Source organism: Nerophis lumbriciformis, linkage group LG17, assembly GCF_033978685.3.
Source record: "Nerophis lumbriciformis linkage group LG17, RoL_Nlum_v2.1, whole genome shotgun sequence".
NCBI lineage: Eukaryota > Metazoa > Chordata > Actinopteri > Syngnathiformes > Syngnathidae > Nerophis > Nerophis lumbriciformis.
Window position 1 is genome coordinate 5,491,732 of NC_084564.2, and position 20,835 is coordinate 5,512,566.

General features: G+C 40.4%; 1 protein-coding gene across 2 annotated transcripts in view; it reads right to left on the reverse strand.

The window, feature by feature from the left end:
• LOC133614384 (fibroblast growth factor 12-like) overlaps positions 1-20,835 on the reverse strand; it is an 82,635-nt gene that overhangs the window by 26,582 nt on the left and 35,218 nt on the right. Inside the window, exon 1 of one of the 2 annotated variants that reach the window (XM_061972284.1) lies at positions 4,413-5,125. The exons of the other annotated variant lie outside the window; for it this stretch is intronic. Within the exon in view, the coding sequence (XP_061828268.1) occupies positions 4,413-4,611 (199 nt within the window). The 5' untranslated portion in view covers positions 4,612-5,125. Of the gene's footprint in view, positions 1-4,412; positions 5,126-20,835 lie in introns of those variants that run through there. 2 annotated transcript variants of the gene reach the window in all.

Sequence of the window (20,835 nt, forward strand, 5' to 3'; positions counted from 1 at the left end):
GGGAAAGGGCATGTTCACCACTGTGTTACATGGCCTTTCCTTTTAACAACACTCAGTAAACATTTGGGAACTGAGGAGACACATTTTTGAAGCTTCTCAGGTGGAATTCTTTCCCATTCTTGCTTGATGTACAGCTTAAGTTGTTCAACAGTCCGGGGGTCTCCGTTGTGCTATTTTAGGCTTCATAATGCGCCACACATTTTCAATGGGAGACAGGTCTGGACTACAGGCAGGCCAGTCTAGTACCCGCACCCTTTTACTATGAAGCTACGTTGATGTAACACGTGGCTTGGCATTGTCTTGCTGAAATAAGCAGGGGCGTCCGTGGTAACGTTGCTTGGATGGCAGCATATGTTGCTCCAAAACCTGTATGTACCTTTCAGCATTAATGGCTCCTTCACAGATGTGTAAGTTACCCATGTCTTGGGCACTAATACACCCCCATACCATCACACATGCTGGCTTTTCAACTTTGCGCCTATAACAATCCGGATGGTTCTTTTCCTCTTTGGTCCGGAGGACACGACGTCCACAGTTTCCAAAAACAATTTGAAATGTGGACTCGTCAGACCACAGAACACTTTTCCACTTTGTATCAGTCCATCTTAGATGAGCTCAGGCCCAGTGAAGCCGACGGCGTTTCTGGGTGTTGTTGATAAACGGTTTTCGCCTTGCATAGGAGAGTTTTAACTTGCACTTACAGATGTAGCGACCAACTGTAGTTACTGACAGTGGGTTTCTGAAGTGTTCCTGAGCTCATGTGGTGATATCCTTTACACACTGATGTCGCTTGTTGATGCAGTACAGCCTGAGTGATCGAAGGTCACGGGCTTAGCTGCTTACGTGCAGCGATTTCTCCAGATTCTCTGAACCCTTTGATGATATTACGGACCGTAGATGGTGAAATCCCTAAATTCCTTGCAATAGCTGGTTGAGAAAGGTTTTTTCTTAAACTGTTCAACAATTTGCTCACGCATTTGTTGACAAAGTGGTGACCCTCGCCCCATCCTTGTTTGTGAATGACTGAGCATTTCGTGGAATCTACTTTTATACCCAATCATGGCACCCACCTGTTCCCAATTTGCCTGTTCACCTGTGGGATGTTCCAAATAAGTGTTTGATGAGCATTCCTCAACTTTATCAGTATTTATTGCCACCTTTCCCAACTTCTTTGTCACGTGTTGCTGGCATCAAATTCTAAAGTTAATGATTATTTGCAAAAAAAAAAAAAAAAATGTTTATCAGTTTGAACATCAAATATGTTGTCTTTGTAGCATATTCAACTGAATATGGGTTGAAAATGATTTGCAAATCATTGTATTCCGTTTATATTTACATCTAACACAATTTCCCAACTCATATGGAAACAGGGTTTGTAAATGACTTGAGTAAAACAGAAAAAAAGGGCTTATATGAGAACATTGTGTAGTAAACAGGCTGCAGGACTGATAGTATCGGACCGATATCCGATATGAATGTTGGGTCGTGACACCTCTAAGGGACATTCATACCTGCCAACTTTTGAAATCAGAAAAACCTAGTAGCCAGGGTCGCAAAATGATTGATTGCATTCAGACAGGTTAAAATGTTGCTAAAACCATCACTTTACTATCAGTCACAGTGACTTTTCAAAACAAAAATATTACAGCAAAAATCATATGGGTTGATTGACATGTTTATTCTGTAAGCTAACTTCAATAGTTTGAAATTATTTTGACAGTTAATGCCAGTTATCCTGTCAACCTTTCACAAGACTTCAATTTGTTCATTGAAAGTATAAACACTTTTTACAGTAAACAAATGGTAAAACAGTACTAAACAATTCCATTAAAAAAAAAAATTGGTGTCATTATTAACTTTCTGTCCAAGCTTGTATAATCTACTGCCTTGTTCAATTGTAAAAAATATTCTGTGCCTAAAATTCACATTTCTATCACAATTATCATACTGTAAACATGGTATGCTAACTTCATTAAAATGAATAGTCCTGTCAATAGCATGGAATTACAATTCAAATGTAGTTTTTTTGTAAGCCTTTCAAAAGAATTCAAAATATGAAAAATTAATGAAAATTAATTGAAGCCATCAGACACTTGAAAAGTGGCACATCACATCTCTAATGTAATCATTTTAACTTTTCAACAGAAATAGCACTGCAAAAATATTAAGGACATACTTCTGTATTTTGGTAGTTATGCTGTCAACATTTAACAAGATTTCTTCAACTTGGACTTGAAAGCATAAATAGTACAAACACTTTTAACAGTATAACAGTACTAAACAATTCCAATAGATAACATTGGTGTCATTACCTTTTTGTGGCTAAAATCCAAATTTAGCAACGGCATTAGACTTGTGTTTTTTTGTCCCATCGTGGTCTTTTACATCGCTAATTCCTCCGTGTCCGATCGAAAAATCTTGTCTGCACAAGGTGCAATTCGCGTAGTTTTCACCCTTTTTGGAACGGATAATTATTCCCGGATAGGCTTTTGAATATTCTTCACGGAATGACTGCAGTTTTCTTTTCGGTTTAAGACCCGTTTGCGATTTTTCTCCGGCTGATTCCATGATCGTTCGCTCGTTTGGAAACAATGGGCAACAGGTGCCTCGTGCTTGGCAGCGGTGCTATAAATAGCCTCCCGCATGGCATTCGGAATGGCTCGATAGGAAGTTACGGGAAGCAGTGTCAATTGTCATTGTTGTTACGCGATTTCGTGAATAAAACTTGAAAAAAAAAAAAAAAAATTAATTAATGAAAAAACGTATTTTTTATCACTGCAACCGTAACCCGGAATAGGTTGATGAAAACCGTACTAATTACGGGAAAACCGGAGTAGTTGGCAGGTATGCAATAGCTGGTTGAGAAAGGTTTTTTCTTAAACTGTTCAACAATTTGCTCAGGCATTTGTTGACAAAGTGGTGACCCTCGCCCCATCCTTGTTTGTGAATGACTGAGCATTTCATGGAATCTACTTTTATACCCAATCATGGCACCCACCTGTTCCCAATTTGCCTGTTCACCTGTGGGATGTTCCAAATAAGTGTTTTGATGAGCATTCCTCAACTTTATCAGTATTTATTGCCACCTTTCCCAACTTCTTTGTCACGTGTTGCTGGCATCAAATTCTAAAGTTAATGATTATTTGCAAAAAAAAAAAAAATGTTTATCAGTTTGAACATCAAATATGTTGTCTTTGTAGCATATTCAACTGAATATGGGTTGAAAATGATTTGCAAATCATTGTATTCCGTTTATATTTACATCATACTTGCCAACCCTCCCGAATTTTCCAGGAGACTCCCGAAATTCAGCGCTTCTCCCGAAAACAAATATTCTCCCGAAAATCTCCCGATTTTCAGCCGGAGCTGGAAGCCGCGCCCCCTCCAGCTCCATGCAACCTGAGTGAGGACAGCCTTTTTTCAGACGGGAAGACAACAGGGTGACAAGAACTAAATCATCCATACTAGAGATAAATTGTATTATTATGTTTATCTTACCTAAAAATAAATATATTTACTAATTAAAAAAAACTAAAACGAAATACATTTTTACTATATTTTGCTAAAAACATCAAAATTAATTGTATTTTTATTTGTATTTTTTCTGACTCCTTACTACATCCAGCCATAGAATTATACATTAAAGTAAACATATTTGAAATAATTAATTTTAAATTATCATAATTCATTTAAAATGACCATATTTAATTATTAAAATAATTGCTTGTTTATCAACAACTTTAGCATTTTATTCATTACATTTTGAAGCTCTCAGAAGCCAAGTTATGTTATATTCCTCAAGATTTATTTATGCAAGTTTGAAGTATCAATTATCTAAACACAGTTTTGTTTGCATATTTTCAGGATGTAGATATATATACATATATATATTATATATATGTATATATATGTACCGGTATATATACATATATATAATATATATATATATATATAATATAATATATATATATATATATAATATATATATATATAATATAATATATATATATATATATATATATATGAAATACTTGGTGAATTCTAGCTGTCAATATACTCCTCCCCTCTTAACCACGCCCCGCCCCACCCCTGACCACGCCCCTCACCCCCCGAAATCGGAGGTCTCAAGGTTGGCAAGTATGATTTACATCTAACACAATTTCCCAACTCATATGGAAACGGGGTTTGTAAATGACTTGAGTAAAACAGAAAAAAAGGGCTTATATGAGAACATTGTGTAGTAAACAGGCTGCAGGACTGATAGTATCGGACCGATATCCGATATGAATGTTGGGTCGTGACACCTCTAAGGGACATTACACATCTTAAAGTTGGCCTGTAAAACCAAGTACACTATGATGGAAAAGCCACTATGTATTTTAGAAGTTTACGTCTGACGTCCGACGACCCACCTGGTTTCCGTCTCACCGGTTTCTTCTTCCCGCTGCAGAAGCGAACTTTGCTGAAGACGCTGAAGATGTGTCGCTCGCACAAAGACCTCGGGTCCTTGCTGGGACTGGAGCGCCTCTTGTTGGTGGCGACCTTTTCGTCTTTGGACTCGCGGGCTTGCCGCTTCTGTCGGATCAGGGAGCTGGCGATGGCCGCCGCCATCTCCCTGCGAGGCGGCGCTCGGTCTCACAGCAGCGCGCGCATGGCGTCTGCGGAGCGCTCGGAGGGAGGACGCCGCTCCTGCTTGGCGGTGGCTTTACTTGGTGCGCTTCATCCTTTCCTTTCCGTGACAAAATCCATGATTCAGCTCGTTGGGAGAAAAGTGGACATCTTGACGCTTCTTTGTCCCGCCGCTGGAGGGCGATAAAAATATCAGTCATAAGCGTAAGAACAGTTTCTTGCTCCTTGATCGATCCTTTGCTGTGGTTGCCGACGTTGAAGAGACGCTTATGAAGTTAGACGCGAGCAAGCCGTCCGGTGCATGCTGGGTAGGCACAAAAGAAGATGCGGCACAAAAAAGAAGCCGTGCTTTAACCATCAATATTCATGAGGACAGCAGCGAGCAATCTACACGCCTCGCCGCTTCAACTTCAGCGAGCACGATGCAGCCAAGTTGACCGGACGATGGCGTCGCTCCACCATGCGGCAGCTTTGACACGGCCACGGTGCTCCACTCTGCTCAGGTGGTGGTGGTGGTGGTGGTGGTGGTCCTCGTCGCGGGCTGCGAGCTGCTGAGTGTGGAGGGGTGCCGAGAGACGGGGACGAAGAGAGAGAAAGAGAGAGAGAGAGAGGGGCGGGAGGTGGAGGTGTGGAAGAAGCTCCTAAAAATAGTCAGCCTGATGTTTCATGTTGCTCCCACATCACATCGTTCCCCGCCTCCTGGGAAGCATCTTCTTCACTTTGTTGAAAAAGAATTGTCCTTCCACTCCAATAAGTGCGTTGGACGGATGAGGAAATCAAAAAAAGGATCAAATTCAATGCGGTCTCCTCAAAAAGGACGTCGGAGGAGCACCTTGAACGCACCTCCAGGCGGTCTTTGCCGCCTTCATTGAACATCTGCAGCTTTGAGATGTTTGAAGAGCCTGCACGCTTACATAAGACGTCTTCACGGCCGCTGCAGCGAAGACTCGTGAACATCTCGTCAAGGATGAATAACCATCGGGTCCAAAGAAGGAGGAAAAAAAAAAGTACTTCCCCTGGATAAATTAATAGACGTCCTCACTAGGGCTGCAGCTAACGATTATTTTTCTATCGATTAATCTATAGATTATTTTTTTCCGATTAATCGATTAATCTATAGATTATTTTTTTTTCGATTAATCTATAGATTATTTTTCCTTTTACCGATTATTTTTTTTATTTAAAATGAAGAGGAAAAAAAAAAAGTAGGCCAGTTTTTTTCAAAAGGCATGGCTTTTATTTACAAAAAAAAAAGTATGGCCACTCAGTCAACATTGACAACAACATGACAAAATATTCTGTAACAATGTAAACATTTAAAACTTTTAACATTTAACAAAATTAAACGTAGCTTATTTGCTTTTTAATGTGCAAATATAAAAGTAAACATCCAGTGCCAATCTTAATATTCTGCAATAGTATAAGCATTTAAAAAGTAAAAGTATTGCTTATTTTGCTTTAAAATGTGCAAAAATAAAGACAAACATCCAATACAAAAAAGTGCAAAACGGAAATATACTGTAACAAGTGTAAACATTTCAACAAAAGTAAAAGTATTGCTTATTTGCTAAAATGTGCAAAAATAAAGCTAAACATCCAATACAAAAAAGTGTACAGTGTACACATTTCAACAAAAGTAAAAGTATTGCTTATTTTGCTTAATAACACAACAATGATAGTATGATTAAAGTGAAAGTTAATTTTTTGGTTTGTACATAGTATATGTAACTGTTAATGTTGTAAAAGGTATTTGCACAACTAATTAACATTAGCGTTTGTGACACGTCTTGTGCCGTGGGGTTCTTTCAGGACCGACAGACTGAACGCCAGACGGCTTTGCCAGGTTTACAATCTTTTAATTTTACACAAAGTCTTTTCTTTTCCAACTCTTTTCTCTTTCTTTCCTCGCTTTTCAGCTCCTCTTCCTCGCTCGCTCGTCGTCCCCTGTCTCTTGCGGCGTCGCTCCCGGCGCGCCCCGCCTCGCCGCTCGCTCGCCGCCGCCGCCTCTCCACAGCGTTAAAGAGCGCGTCTTTGTAAACACTGAACAGGCACGCCAAACGCGCCTCTCAGAGCAAACGGTGCTTTAGTTTATGAATTTACAACGCAGATACAAATGACACATTCATGTTTTTGTGTAATAATGACAACGTATACGCACGCGGACGATTGACTTGTTGATGGTGATGGCAAGAACGCTGTCGGGGGTTTTCTTTTCAAATGTTCGTTCATAGCCGTTGTGCTGCTATGATAGGCCATTTCCGCTCGACACAGTGTGCATACAACAACATTATTAGGCCGTTTATTGAAATACTCCGACACTTTTGACGACTTTTGGCGTGCTTTTTTCCCCTCGCTCGCATCGTCTGCTTTGCGCTCCGCCATGACAGTAGTGTGACGTAAATATGCGACGCGCCGACGCACAAAAACGGCGTCGACGTATTTACGTAACCGATGACGTCGACTAAGGCTGAAACGACGCGTCGACGTAGTCGACGTCATCGATTACGTAAATACGTCGACGCCGTTTTTGTGCGTCGACGTGTCGCATACCGTATTTCCTTGAATAGCCGCCAGGGCGCTAATTAATTTACAACCTCTTCTCACTCCTGCGCTTACCAAAAGGCGTGGGGTAAATTTAGGCCTGCGCTTATAAATTTGAGTGATGTAAGGATACCATCATGAAAAGCACATTTAATTTAAAAAAAAAACGTTATTATGGTCTTACCTTTACTTATAAATGAAGTCCATGCACCGCTCCTTCTGATCAAAAGCATCGATAACTTGTTTATAGAAGTCTTCCTTATCTTTCTTCAGTTTTAAAAGTCTCTCTGTCTCGATGGAGATATTCCTTTAAGTATTACCTCCTGCTTCCATTGAAAGTCCAGTTTAGAAAACTGTTTTATTTTAGATATGTAATCCTCCATGTTAAAAGTGCAAGCAAACGATCACTGCTCACTCTTGTGGCTTGTTGTCTTCTTCTGCAGCACCGGTCTTCTGCAGTACCGGTAGTTGCAAGAAGGATCACTAGCGCCCTCTACCAGCAGGAGGCGGGAGTCATTTAATGACTCATATTTGACACACGCAGCTACGGTATATTAATAAAACATAGCTGCTTACTGTTCTTTTTAGCATATTCAATAGCTTGGACCTTAAATCCTACTGAATAGCTCTTAATCTTCTTCCCTTTATGCGATTTCAAATTATTGAAATCAGCCTCCTTCATTTTGAAAATGATGACAGGTGAAGTGTCACTCATGACGTGACGAAATTGACCCTGCGAAAATTCCAGACATGCGCTAATAAAATTAATATTTTGCAAAACGAGTTAATGGTGTTAATCCTGAGCTGGCGGTGAAGCCAAGCATGCGCTAATTATTTTGCGAAATGAGTTTGACCCGGCAGTAATTCGAGGCATGCGAATTCAAGGAAATATGCACTTTTTTGTATTGGATATTTATCTTTATTTTTGCACATTTTAAAGCAAAATAAGCAATACTTTTACTTTTGAAATGCTTATACTATTGCAGAATATTAACATTTGCACTGTATGTTTATTTTATATTTGCACATTAAAAAGCAAATAAGCTACTTTTAATTTTGTTAAATGTTAAAAGGTTTAAATGTTTACATTGTTACAGAATATTTTGTCATGTTGTTGTCAATGTTGACTGAGTGGCCATACTTTTTTTTTTTTTGTAAATAAAAGCCATGCCTTTTGATAAAACTGGCCTACATTTTATTTTTTCATCTTAATTTTAAATAAAAAAAATAATCGGTAAAAGGAAAAATAATCTGTAGATTAATCGAAAAAAATAATCTATAGATTAACAAATTAATCGAAAAAATAATCTATAGATTAATCGATAGAAAAATAATCGTTAGCTGCAGCCTTAGTCCTCACAAATATGAATATAAATGGCTTGTAATCCGACACGTGACTTTTTCCCGGAAGTGAAAACCAGTGGTGGTCAACCAAGCCAGCAAGCAGCGCGTAAATTAGTACAAAAGAGGCTTAAATCTTCCTGCTGCAAAAAGCAGATATGAGCAAAAATGTAAACTATTCAGTAGAATCTATCCTTATACTTTATCAAAAAAAGATTTGTCGATTGAAGAACTCCTTCATTCCACGCTCCATCCAGCTGTATAATCACTCGCCATACAGCAATAGATGATATATGTCTATTACCTGACACCTGACACGTGACATGTTAGCTACTTCTTTGTTTTTAATGCCTATTTTCCATTTTCTGCTGGATTTACTCTCTATTTTATGCTGCAGCTGTCACATATACTGTAATATTGTACAAACCCCGTTTCCATATGAGTTGGGAAATTGTGTTAGATGTAAATATAAACGGAATACAATGATTTGCAAATCATTTTCAACCCATATTCAGTTGAATGCACTTCAAAGACAAGATATTTGATGTTCAAACTCATAAACTTATTATTTTTTTGTTGCAAATAATAATTAACTTAGAATTTCATGGCTGCAACACGTGACAAAGTAGTTGGGAAAGGACATGTTCACCACTGTGTTACATGGCCTTTCCTTTTAACAACACTCAGTAAACGTTTGGGAACTGAGGAGACACATTTTTTAAGCTTCTCAGGTGGAATTCTTTCCCATTCTTGCTTGATGTACAGCTTAAGTTGTTCAACAGTCCGGGGGTCTCCGTTGTGCTATTTTAGGCTTCATAATGCGCCACACATTTTCAATGGGAGACAGGTCTGGACTACAGGCAGGCCAGTCTAGTACCCGCACTCTTTTACTGTGAAGCCACGTTGATGTAACACTTGGCTTGGCATTGTCTTGCTGAAATAAGCAGGGGCGTCCATGGTAACGTTGCTTGGATGGCAACATATGTTGCTCCAAAACCTGTATGTACCTTTCAGTATTAATGGCGCCTTCACAGATGTGTAAGTTACCCATGTCTTGGGCACTAATACACCCCCATACCATCACACATGCTGGCTTTTCAACTTTGCGCCTATAACAATCCGGGTGGTTCTTTTCCTCGTTGGTCCGGAGGACACGACGTCCACAGTTTCCAAAAACAATTTGAAATGTGGACTCGTCAGACCACAGAACACTTTTCCACTTTGTATCAGTCCATCTTAGATGAGCTCAGGCCCAGCGAAGCCGACGGCGTTTCTGGGTGTTGTTGATAAACGGTTTTCGCCTTGCATAGGAGAGTTTTAACTTGCACTTACAGATGTAGCGACCAACTATAGTTACTGACAGTGGGTTTCTGAAGTGTTCCTGAGCCCATGTGGTGATATCCTTTACACACTGATGTCGCTTGTTGATGCAGTACAGCCTGAGGGATGGAAGGTCACGGGCTTAGCTGCTTACGTGCAGTGATTTCTCCAGATTCTCTGAACCCTTTGATGATATTACGGACCGTAGATGGTGAAATCCCTAAATTCCTTGCAATAGCTGGTTGAGAAAGGTTTTTCTTAAACTGTTCAACAATTTGCTCACGCATTGGTTGACAAAGTGGTGACCCTCGCCCCGTCCTTGTTTGTGAATGACTGAGCATTTCATGGAATCTACTTTTATACCCAATCATGGCACCCACCTGTTCCCAATTTGCCTGTTCACCTGTGGGATGTTCCAAATAAGTGTTTGATGAGCATTCCTCAACTTTATCAGTATTTATTGCCACCTTTCCCAACTTCTTTGTCACGTGTTGCTGCCATCAAATTCTAAAGTTAATGATTCTTTGCAAAAAAAAAAAAAGTTTATCAGTTTAAACATCAAATATGTTGTCTTTGTAGCATATTCAACTGAATATGAGTTGAAAAGGATTTGCAAATCATTGTATTCCGTTTATATTTACATCTAACATAATTTCCCAACTCATATGGAAATGGGGTTTGTACATGGTAATTGTTATATATTGTATATATGATATAGACATAATATAATATAACAGTATATATAATATACTGTACATATATTATGTAAATTTTACGTATATATGTTATATCGCTATATTTAGTCTATTTATGCCTGCATTGTCCTTTCCATCCTTACACTTTCCATCATTGTAACTGAGCTACTGTGTGGAACAATTTCCCTTGTGGATCATTAAAGTTTATCTAAGTCTAAGATATCAAGGATTATGTCCAACTGTTGTGCTCCAGACATAATTCTACATGACAAAACAGGTGAAAACTTGGAAAAGCATAGAGTTCTACAACTTATTTGTGTGTGTCTGGGTCAAGGAAATTGGCATCAAGACTCTCCCGGATAAATCATGCATCGTTTTTGCTCGTGTAAGGTTGCATTTCATGATTTAACTATGCGTCTACTGCCATGTTTGTTGAGTGGCGTGCTTTTCCCGTCTTTATCAAAATAGAACTAAAGATGTCAACATTGTGTATGTGCTGAAAGATTCATTTACGATTGTTGCCTTTGCAAAAGCTTAACTCGTTTAAGTTTTGCATGTAGTGCTCTAAAGTCTCTTGGTACACAGCTGCATTGACTCTGGACTTGATGAAACACAGTGGACCAACACCAGCAGCTGACATCATTCTGATAAAGTTGAGGAATGCTCATCAAACACTTATTTGGAACATCCCACAGGTGAACAGGCTAATTGGGAACAGGTGGGTGCCATGATTGGGTATAAAAGTAGATTCCATGAAATGCTCAGTCATTCACAAACAAGGATGGGGCGAGGGTCACCACTTTGTCAACAAATGCGTGAGCAAATTGTTGAACAGTTTAAGAAAAAAAACCCTTTCTCAACCAGCTATTGCAAGGAATTTAGGGATTTCACCATCTACGGTCCGTAATATCATCAAAGGGTTCAGAGAATCTGGAGAAATCACTGCACGTAAGCAGCTAAGCCCGTGACCTTCGATACCTCAGGCTGTACTGCATCAACAAGCGACATCAGTGTGTAAAGGATATCACCACATGGGCTCAGGAACACTTCAGAAACCCACTGTCAGTAACTACAGTTGGTCACTACATCTGTAAGTGCAAGTTAAAACTCTCCTATGCAAGGCAAAAACCGTTTATCAACAACACCCAGAAACGCCGTCGGCTTCGCTGGGCCTGAGCTCATCTAAGATGGACTGATACAAAGTGGAAAAGTGTTCTGTGGTCTGACGAGTCCACATTTCAAATTGTTTTTGGAAACTGTGGACGTCGTGTCCTCCGGACCAAAGAGGAAAAGAACCACCCAGATTGTTATAGGCACAAAGTTCGGTACAGCTTATCTTTGCCATGAAAAAGTGTGTACGGCAAGTTTTTGTGCCTACCCATGCTTAATAGATGAGGCCCCTGGACACTACAGTATAATGAGGTATTATGTAGAATGAGGAAATACTTTTAAAATTCGCGCACTTATATGGAAACAAATTTGCTATCATTTTTAGGATCATATTTGTAAATGTCGCATTTGCTCATGTTGTTCTGTTGTCTCTCTGTCTTATCCCTGCTATTTCCTCCTCGGTCTTCCTTTTTTTCTTCTTTCTATCCCCTCCTGCGCCGAACATTAAATAAATCCATTTAATAAAGTCAAACAGAAAGAAGACAAGGGAAGTATCCCACACTTCTCTTTTGTAAAGTAAATCAGTGCAGCAGATATGAGCATACACATCAACTATATGTTTTGTCTGAGTGGCTGGATAGGACATGCTAAAATCATACTTGCCAACCCTCCCGGATTTTCCGGGAGACTCCCGAAATTCAGCGCCTCTCCCGAAAACCTCCCGGGACAAATTTTCTCCCGAAAATCTGCCGAAATTCAGGCACACAATATAAACAAGCATACCTGCCCAATGACGTTATAACTGTAGAATGATGGAGGGCGAGTTCTTGGTTTCTTATGTGGGTTTATTGTTAGGCAGTTTCATTAACGTCCTCCCAGCGCGGCAACAACACACAACAACAGCATTTCGTCTACCATAAAGCAGTTCGTCTGCCGTAAACAGCAATGTTGTGACACTCTTAAACAGGACAATACTGCCATCTAGTGCATTTGATGAAAGCACTTTTGTGCGTGCCACACAGCAATGCATCATCAGTGAGGGTGTTCAGCATGGTTAGAAAAATAGTGACAAATAGAACAAGGATGGACAATTCAACCCTTAACTCAACAATGAGTAGATGAGTGTTATGTGTGTGTGTATATGTGTAAATAAATGAACACTGAAATTCAAGTATTTATTTTATTTATTTATATATATATATAAATATATATATAAAAAATACTTGACTTGGTGAATCCTAGCTGTAAATATACTCTTCCCCTCTTAACCACGCCCCCCGCCCCCCACCTCCCGAAATCGGAGGTCTCAAGGTTGGCAAGTATGACTAAAATATATATATATATTTTTTTAAATAGGAAACAAAATGGGGAAAAAAATGTTTTACCTGTCAACACACAAACACACTGATTGTGTTTGTGTGTTGACAGGTAAATGGCATACATATTTAGGCATGTGCGCTGCAGCTGAAACTCACACGCACGCACGCACACGCACACACACTAGAGATGCGCGGTTTGCGGGCACAACCGCGGAGTCCGCGGATTATCCGCGGATCGGGCGGATGAAATTAAAAAAAATTTGATTTTATCCGCGGTTCGGGTCGGGTCGGGTGGTTGAAATAAAAAAAAATTAGATTTTAAATAGATTCAGGCGGGTGGCAGTTAAACCAATTCGGAAATATATATACATAGTTAAATGTTGTTACCCACATACGAAAAACGAGCAGGCACCTGCAGCATATGCCACAACAGAAGAAAAAAAAAAAAGAGATGGACACTTTTACGGAGCGGAGAAGGGACGCCTCGCCGGGGTCCGGGACCGAGGCCCCTTCCCCCGAGAGGGCCCCACCGGGAGCCGTAGCTGAGGCGATCCGCGAGAAGGGCCCGACGCACGTCCAGGGTCACCACCGCGCCCACCGCACCGACACCCCGCCTCGTCCGCCTTCGCCGCGGCCGGCGTCACGCGCAGCAGGTAAGCAGCTTACCTGCCCGCCACCCCCGTGGCCGGGAGCTCGTAACAGGGGTCACTCCGCGCGCTCCGCCCGCGCAGCTTACCTGCCCGCCATCCCCATTGCCGGGGGCGCGTAACAGGGGTCACTCCGCGCGCAGTGCGCTCACGAAAGGGGTGGAGCTCACCCTGGTTGATATAGACAGCAGCTGGACGGTGGCCATGGAAGTCGGAACCCGCTAAGGAGTGTGTAACAACCCACCTGCCGAATCAACTAGCCCTGAAAATGGATGGCGCTGGAGCGTCGGGCTCATACGCGGCCGTCGCCGGCAGCGAGACGCGCTTGGAGGTGCGCTCAGCGCGGCTCCCATATGATTGCGCACTGGTGTGCGTCTGGGTCGTGACAGCGTGGCACGCGAATGTCTGCACTGCATTGGATCAGTCTCCTTTCTTTAACAGGCAAAAGCTTTATAACCTCACTAATGCCTTGCATCGTCTATATTAGATATATAACAACGGGCGGGTGCGGGCGGATGCGGTTCTGATCAAATGTTACATCAGGTGGATGGCGGATGGTTGACGACTTTCTGATGCGGTTGCGGATGAAATAATTGCCTATCCGCGCATCTCTAACACACACACACACACACACACACACACACACACACACACACACACACACACACACACACACACACACACACACACACACACACACACACACACACACTTGCATTTGATACCTTCTTCAGACCTCTGAAAAATGCCTACCTCCTTAGGACTACCCTTTCTAGATATATAAAGATGTGCATTTACAACATTAATAATATCTACAAACTATGCAAATATAAAAAAGGTAAGCTTTTAGTTAATAATTTTTTGTGTTTGTAGTTGGTTTTTAATCTTATTTACTTCAAGTTATTACAGTATGTCTCTATATACATATCAATTTTTTTTAATTAATTTTGGCCAAAGGGGGCACATTTCAATTTCTTACACACACTTGTTATTTCATATGTTGGCCATAGGGGGAGCACTTCAAATGTTTACACACACACTTGTTATTTCATATGTTGGCCATAGGGGGAGCACTTCAAATGTTTACACACACACTTGTTATTTCATATGTTGACCAGAGGGGGAGCACTTTTAAAACCGACACACAGTCAATTTGAAAAATCCCTCCTTTTTGGGACCAACCGAATTTTGATAGATGTCACCACCAGGGGTGCAAATGAGACATTCTCTATTAGATGCAATGTTATTGGGACCATGATTTATGTCATCACTTGTTCACACCTCCTCATATGGAAGCTACTTTTCCCTGTTGATGTCTCAAGAAGGGTAGAAACACAAGAACACACACACACACACTACACTAACGCTTAGCCAAGGACACGGGTGTGTTCACCAGCATTACACAACTCAACGCAGCTTTTAAGCTCCAAAAGCTAGCGCACGCTGCATCAACGAGCGCGTCTGAACGGTTTCACTGAATATTTCAGCAGCAAACACTTTGATGCTATTAAAAACTAATCCACCACATCGAATCAGTTTGCTGGCGGGCCCGAGGCGGCCGCACGCAGACAACGCGGCGATAAAGTAGAACTCCATCAGTAGGGGAGGAAGAAACAGGTCAGCACCTTCAATTACTGTCGTGTATTTGTGTACCTGCGCACTGGGACGAGAGAGATATTTCACACCTGTGCTTTTGACACCTGCATTATCTCATCACTTATATTTAAACACTAATTCTTCATGCCAATTTAAAACTTATTACTTCAGATGTGCAATTCAATACATTCCAGTGTACTACAATGGACTTTCTGACCTTCACACATCAACACTACTTGTGTGTGTGTGTGTGTGTGTGTGTGTGTGTGTGTGTGTGTGTGTGTGTGTGTGTGTGTGTGTGTGTGTGTGTGTGTGTGTGTGTGTGGTGCAGGTACGTTTCCTGATCAATACACAAAGTGCCTCATCAGGGGACAGAAGAAAGTCATCAGGTAAAGATAAACCCTCAGCACAGCTCACACACACACACACACACACACACACACACACACTCGTGGTACAACACGTTCTTTAACTATTTGAAGCTAAAAATTGCAAGAGAGATCGAAAAGAAAATTGGCACCGAAACAAGTTTTGTCAAGAAAAAAATACAAAAATTGAAAAAAATACAATATTTATGGTGAAAATTATTTTGGATGTTTTCACGTTTTCAATGCCAATATTAATTTGTTGTCCACTTTTTTTTGGATTTGTGTGTTTCAAAGGTTTTTTTATGATCAACTTCTCCCTCACATTCACTTCTCTTTTTTACGATTTTTTTTCCCTTTTTCTCAATTTCGCTTCTTTTTTTTACGGTTTTGCTTCATATATTACGGTGGCCTGGATGGACAAAACACTTTTAACATTTCATGAAACAAACTACAATTACAGAAAACAAAAACAAAAAGCCAAAGCAACTTACAATTTCAGAAAAATTAACAAAATACAAAACAGATCACAATTTCAGAAAACAAATTAACAAAAAAAATAAATAAACACTTTACAATTTCAAGAAATACTAAAATAAAAGACATAACACTTTACAATTTCAGAAAACACAAAAACAAAATACTTTTTCATAAACCGGAAAGGGAATGTCCCAAAATGATTTTATTATTGTTTGATTAAAGGGGAACATTATCACAATTTCAGAATGGTTAAAACCATTAAAAATCAGTTCCCAGTGGCTTATTATATTTTCAAAGTTTTTTTCAAAATTTTACCCATCACGCAATATCCCTAAAAAAAGCTTCAAAGTGCCTGATTTTAACCACCCGTCCATTTTCCTGTGACGTCACATAGTGAAGCCAACACAAACAAACATGGAGGAAAGAACAGCAAGCTATAGCGACATTAGCTCGGATTCAGACTCGGATTTCAGCGTCTTAAGCGATTCAACAGATTACGCATGTATTGAAACGGATGGTTGTAGTGTGGAGGCAGGTAGCGAAAACGAAATTGAAGAAGAAACTGAAGCTATTGAGCCATATCGGTTTGAACCGTATGCAAGCGAAACCGACGAAAACGACACGACAGCCAGCGACACGGGAGAAAGCGAGGACGAATTCGGCGATCGCCTTCTAACCAACGATTGGTATGTGTTTGTTTGGCATTAAAGGAAACTAACAACTATGAACTAGGTTTACAGCATATGAAATACATTTGGCAACAACATGCACTTTGAGAGTGCAGACAGCCCAATTTTCATCAATTAATATATTCTGTAGACATACCCTCATCCGCTCTCTTTTCCTGAAAGCTGATCTGTCCAGTTTTGGAGTTGATGTCAGCAGGCCAGGGAAGCTAGGGTCGATATTCTTCTCTTGATCATCTTCAGTGGCATAAGGGACGGTGTGAGCCAAGACATCCAGGGGGTTTAGCTCGCTCGTCTGCGGGAACAAACTGCCACCATTGCTTGCCGTGCTACCGAGGTCCTTTGTCCCTGAATTGCTCACACACTCCGGCAGATTCAATGGGGGTCTGGCGGCAGATTTCTTTGACTTTATCGTTGGAAATGCATCTGCTTTGAGTGTCGCAGGATATCCACACATTCTTGCCATCTCTGTCGTAGCATAGCTTTCGTCGGTAAAGTGTGCGGAACAAACGTCCAATTTCTTGCCACTTTCGCATCTTTGGGCCACTGGTGCAACTTGAATCCGTCCCTGTTGGTGTTGTTACACCCTCCGACAACACACCGACGAGGCATGATGTCTCCAAGGTACGGAAAACAGTCGAAAAAACGGAAAATAACAGAGCTGATTTGACTCAGTGTTTGAGAAAATGGCGGATTGCTTCCCCTTGTGACGTCACGTCCGAGAGCGAATACTAGAAAGGTGTTTAATTCGCCAAAATTCACCCATTTAGAGTTCGGAAATCGGTTAAAAAAATATATGGTCTTTTTTTCTGCAACATCAAGGTATATATTGACGCTTACATAGGTCTGGTGATAATGTTCCCCTTTAACAGCCAAGTCAGCCATCCGGTCCGTGTACCTTCCGTTTATTCTATTTCCAATTCTTAAATGCAAATGAAAAAAAACAAATTTCGGGCCATTTTTTCTATTTGCATTTCTGAAACAAAAGTTGGACAACTAATTTTAATGACACTTTTTTAAAACGACAATAGGACTCCTGCTGAACAAAGATGTTACTGTTGTACTAAAAACATGCTCAACGCAAAGAAAAAGTTGTTATAAGCCCCGCCCACAGGCACCCGCCCCTCACGCTAAAACACTGCCTTTAGTTTGCAACCGTAAAAAAAGAAGCGAAACCGAAAAAAAGAAACAAAGTGAATGTGGAAAAAAAAGTTGATCATAAAAACCTTAGAAACACACAAAAACAATAAAATAGTTCAATATATTTGGTGGATATTTTTTTGAATCATGATAAATGTTTTTGTTCATATTTGTGTAGTTTTTCAAAGTTTGTATTTATTTGCTGCCAAAACTTGTTTCGGTGCCACTAAAACTTTTTCGAGAATGTTAATGTTTTTGTATTTATTTACAAATGTTCCTAACAAGAACACAACATATACTGTTTTGGACAGTAATAAATCAGATAGTGATGCTGTTAAGTCCTGTGTCACCTAAATGTTTTCCCCTGGTGGTGTGTGTGTGTGTGTGTGTGTGTGTGTGTGTGTGTGTGTGTGTGTGTGTGTGTGTGTGTGTGTGTGTGTGTGTCTGAAAAAAAGTTGATCACAGGCAGTCTTGAAGACTGACTCAGCCTCATGAAAGTGTGGTGCAACATTGCCCTCTGCTGGCCACAAGCACAACTGCTGCTGACGCTGCAACTTCCACTCCTTGACTTGGTAGAACCCTTGCAGGATTTCCCCTGCACCAGAGTTTTTCAACCACTGTGCCGCGTGAGCTATTGTCTGGTGTGCCGTGGGAAATTATGCAACTTCACCTAATTGGTCCAAAAAATATTTTTTGCAAATCAATAATTATAATCTGCAAATAATCTGCCGTTGCTTAGTGTCTGTGCTGTGTAAAACTCGGCAGGGTAACCACGTAATACTCCATGTCAGTAGGTGGCAGCGTGTAGTTAATTGCTTTGTAAAAGTCGTAAAGTGTCGGGTGAGACGAGGATGGTTTGTTGTGATCCCAATATGCAGACCACATCGGGAGGCAGTGTGCAGGTAAAAAGGTATGTAATGCTTAAACCAAAAATTAACAAAAGGGAAAGGCAATGGCTATGCAAAACGAAAGTAAAACTGAACTGGCTACAAAGTAAACAGAAACAGAACGCTGGACGACAGCAAAAACTTACTGCGTCCACAAAGTACATCCGTTCTTGACATGACAATCAACAATGTCCACACAAATAAGGATAGCAACAATGTAAATAGCCTTGCTTGCACTCAAAGGAAGACATGAAACTGCTACAGGAAAACACCAACAAAACAGGAAGGGCCACCAAAATAACAGCGTAAGCACTACACACAGGAAAACACTAACAAACTCAAAATAAGACATGACGACCTGGTGGAGTTTCATTTCTTTTTAACGTTTTCTGCTGGTGGTGTGCCTCTGGATTTTTTTAAATGAGAAAAATGTGCCTTGCCTCAAAAAAGGTTGAAAAACCCTGCCCTACACTGCCAAGACACCGGTGGCGTTTGGGGCGTGGGCACAATGACATCATCAAGTAATTTGCATAATCTGCTATGATAATATGAGTTTATTTTAAAAATGCTGGAAAAATGTATACATACATTCAAAACCAATCGGTTAATTAATTAATTAGTATTAACACATATATATATATATATATATATATTTTTTTTTTAATCATTTTGCCATATTTTCAATTGTTGTTGCTTTTTGTACAAGGTACTTTGTTGAGATGTTTTCAAGTGTTTACACAGTTTTAATGACTTTTTTAAAATCAAAAACAACTGGCAACAAATCTTGCATTTTCTGCTGGTGTTATTATAAAATGTACTCGTGTTTAGAGACTACTTCTGTCCCTCGATGTCCGTGAAGAGAGGCTGAAGCGAGCTGCTGGAGCTGTTGCTCCAGTTGAACTTTCTCTTTTTAAAAGCCGCCACTGTCTTTTTAATATTTGCACATTTTGTAGGCTGTCCGCGGGCATATCTGCAATATATATAAAAATCAGGTCCACATCACAGACATGCTGACAACGCTCCAGACAATGGTGTGCGTTTTATTGAATCCGGTTTCGGCAGTGCGGTTTTCAGTGATCAGTCTTTTTTCAGACTTTGTATGTGTAAGTGTGTACAAGTATAATTATTTGATACTTGATTGTTTTGACAAATGTCGTGTTTCAGACTGCAATATTGTACAATTAAGGACAGTTATTACACAAGTCTAGCTTGTAGCTGCTAGCTCCTAGTAGCCTATATCCTACCATGTTTACCTTTTGTAAAACCCATGCTCCTTTACCTTAACCGTGGATGGTTACCTGTTGTTATACAGTCAGTGATCCGGTCAATTTATACGCCAGTACAAAGATCCAACCATCCATCCATTTTTCTACCGCTTGTCCCTCATGTATGTTTAACAACTTGTGTCAATCGCATGTTGTCACGTCTTGGTCGCATGATTTTGCGGTAGTCGTTTCCCCAAGATTCAGAAGAACGTCTGTAAGCAGCGTGCAGGTAAGAAGGATGATTTATTCAAATTACAAGGCAAAAGATACGAGAAAAAGGAAAACGTGCGGATGGCACGAGACTCTATGGCAGGGGTCGGCAACCTTTACCAGTCAAAGAGCCATTTTGACCAGTTTCACAAATTATAGACAACAATGGGAGCCGCAAAAAATTTTTAAATTTTAAATGAAATAACACTGCATACAAAGTTTTTTTATTGCTTTGTGCTATGTTTAAACTAGGGGTCTCAGACACGCAGCCCACACCTTTTATGGAATTTTTAAGCTGGTGCGGCACGCGGGTTTTATGAATAGCGCTTGTCAGCGTCATGCGTGTCGTGATGATACAGAATATAGCGCCCACTACAGCCAGCGTGCCTGATCAGCCATATGTTGAATGGGGCTTCCGCTTGCTCACATGGGTGACAGCAAGGCATACTTACTCAACAACCACACAGGTTACACTGACGGTGGCGTTATAAAAAAAAACTTTAACACTCTTACTAATAATGCGCCACACTGTGAACCCACACCAAACAAGAATGACAAACACATTTCGGGAGAACATCTGCACCGTAACACAACATAAACACAA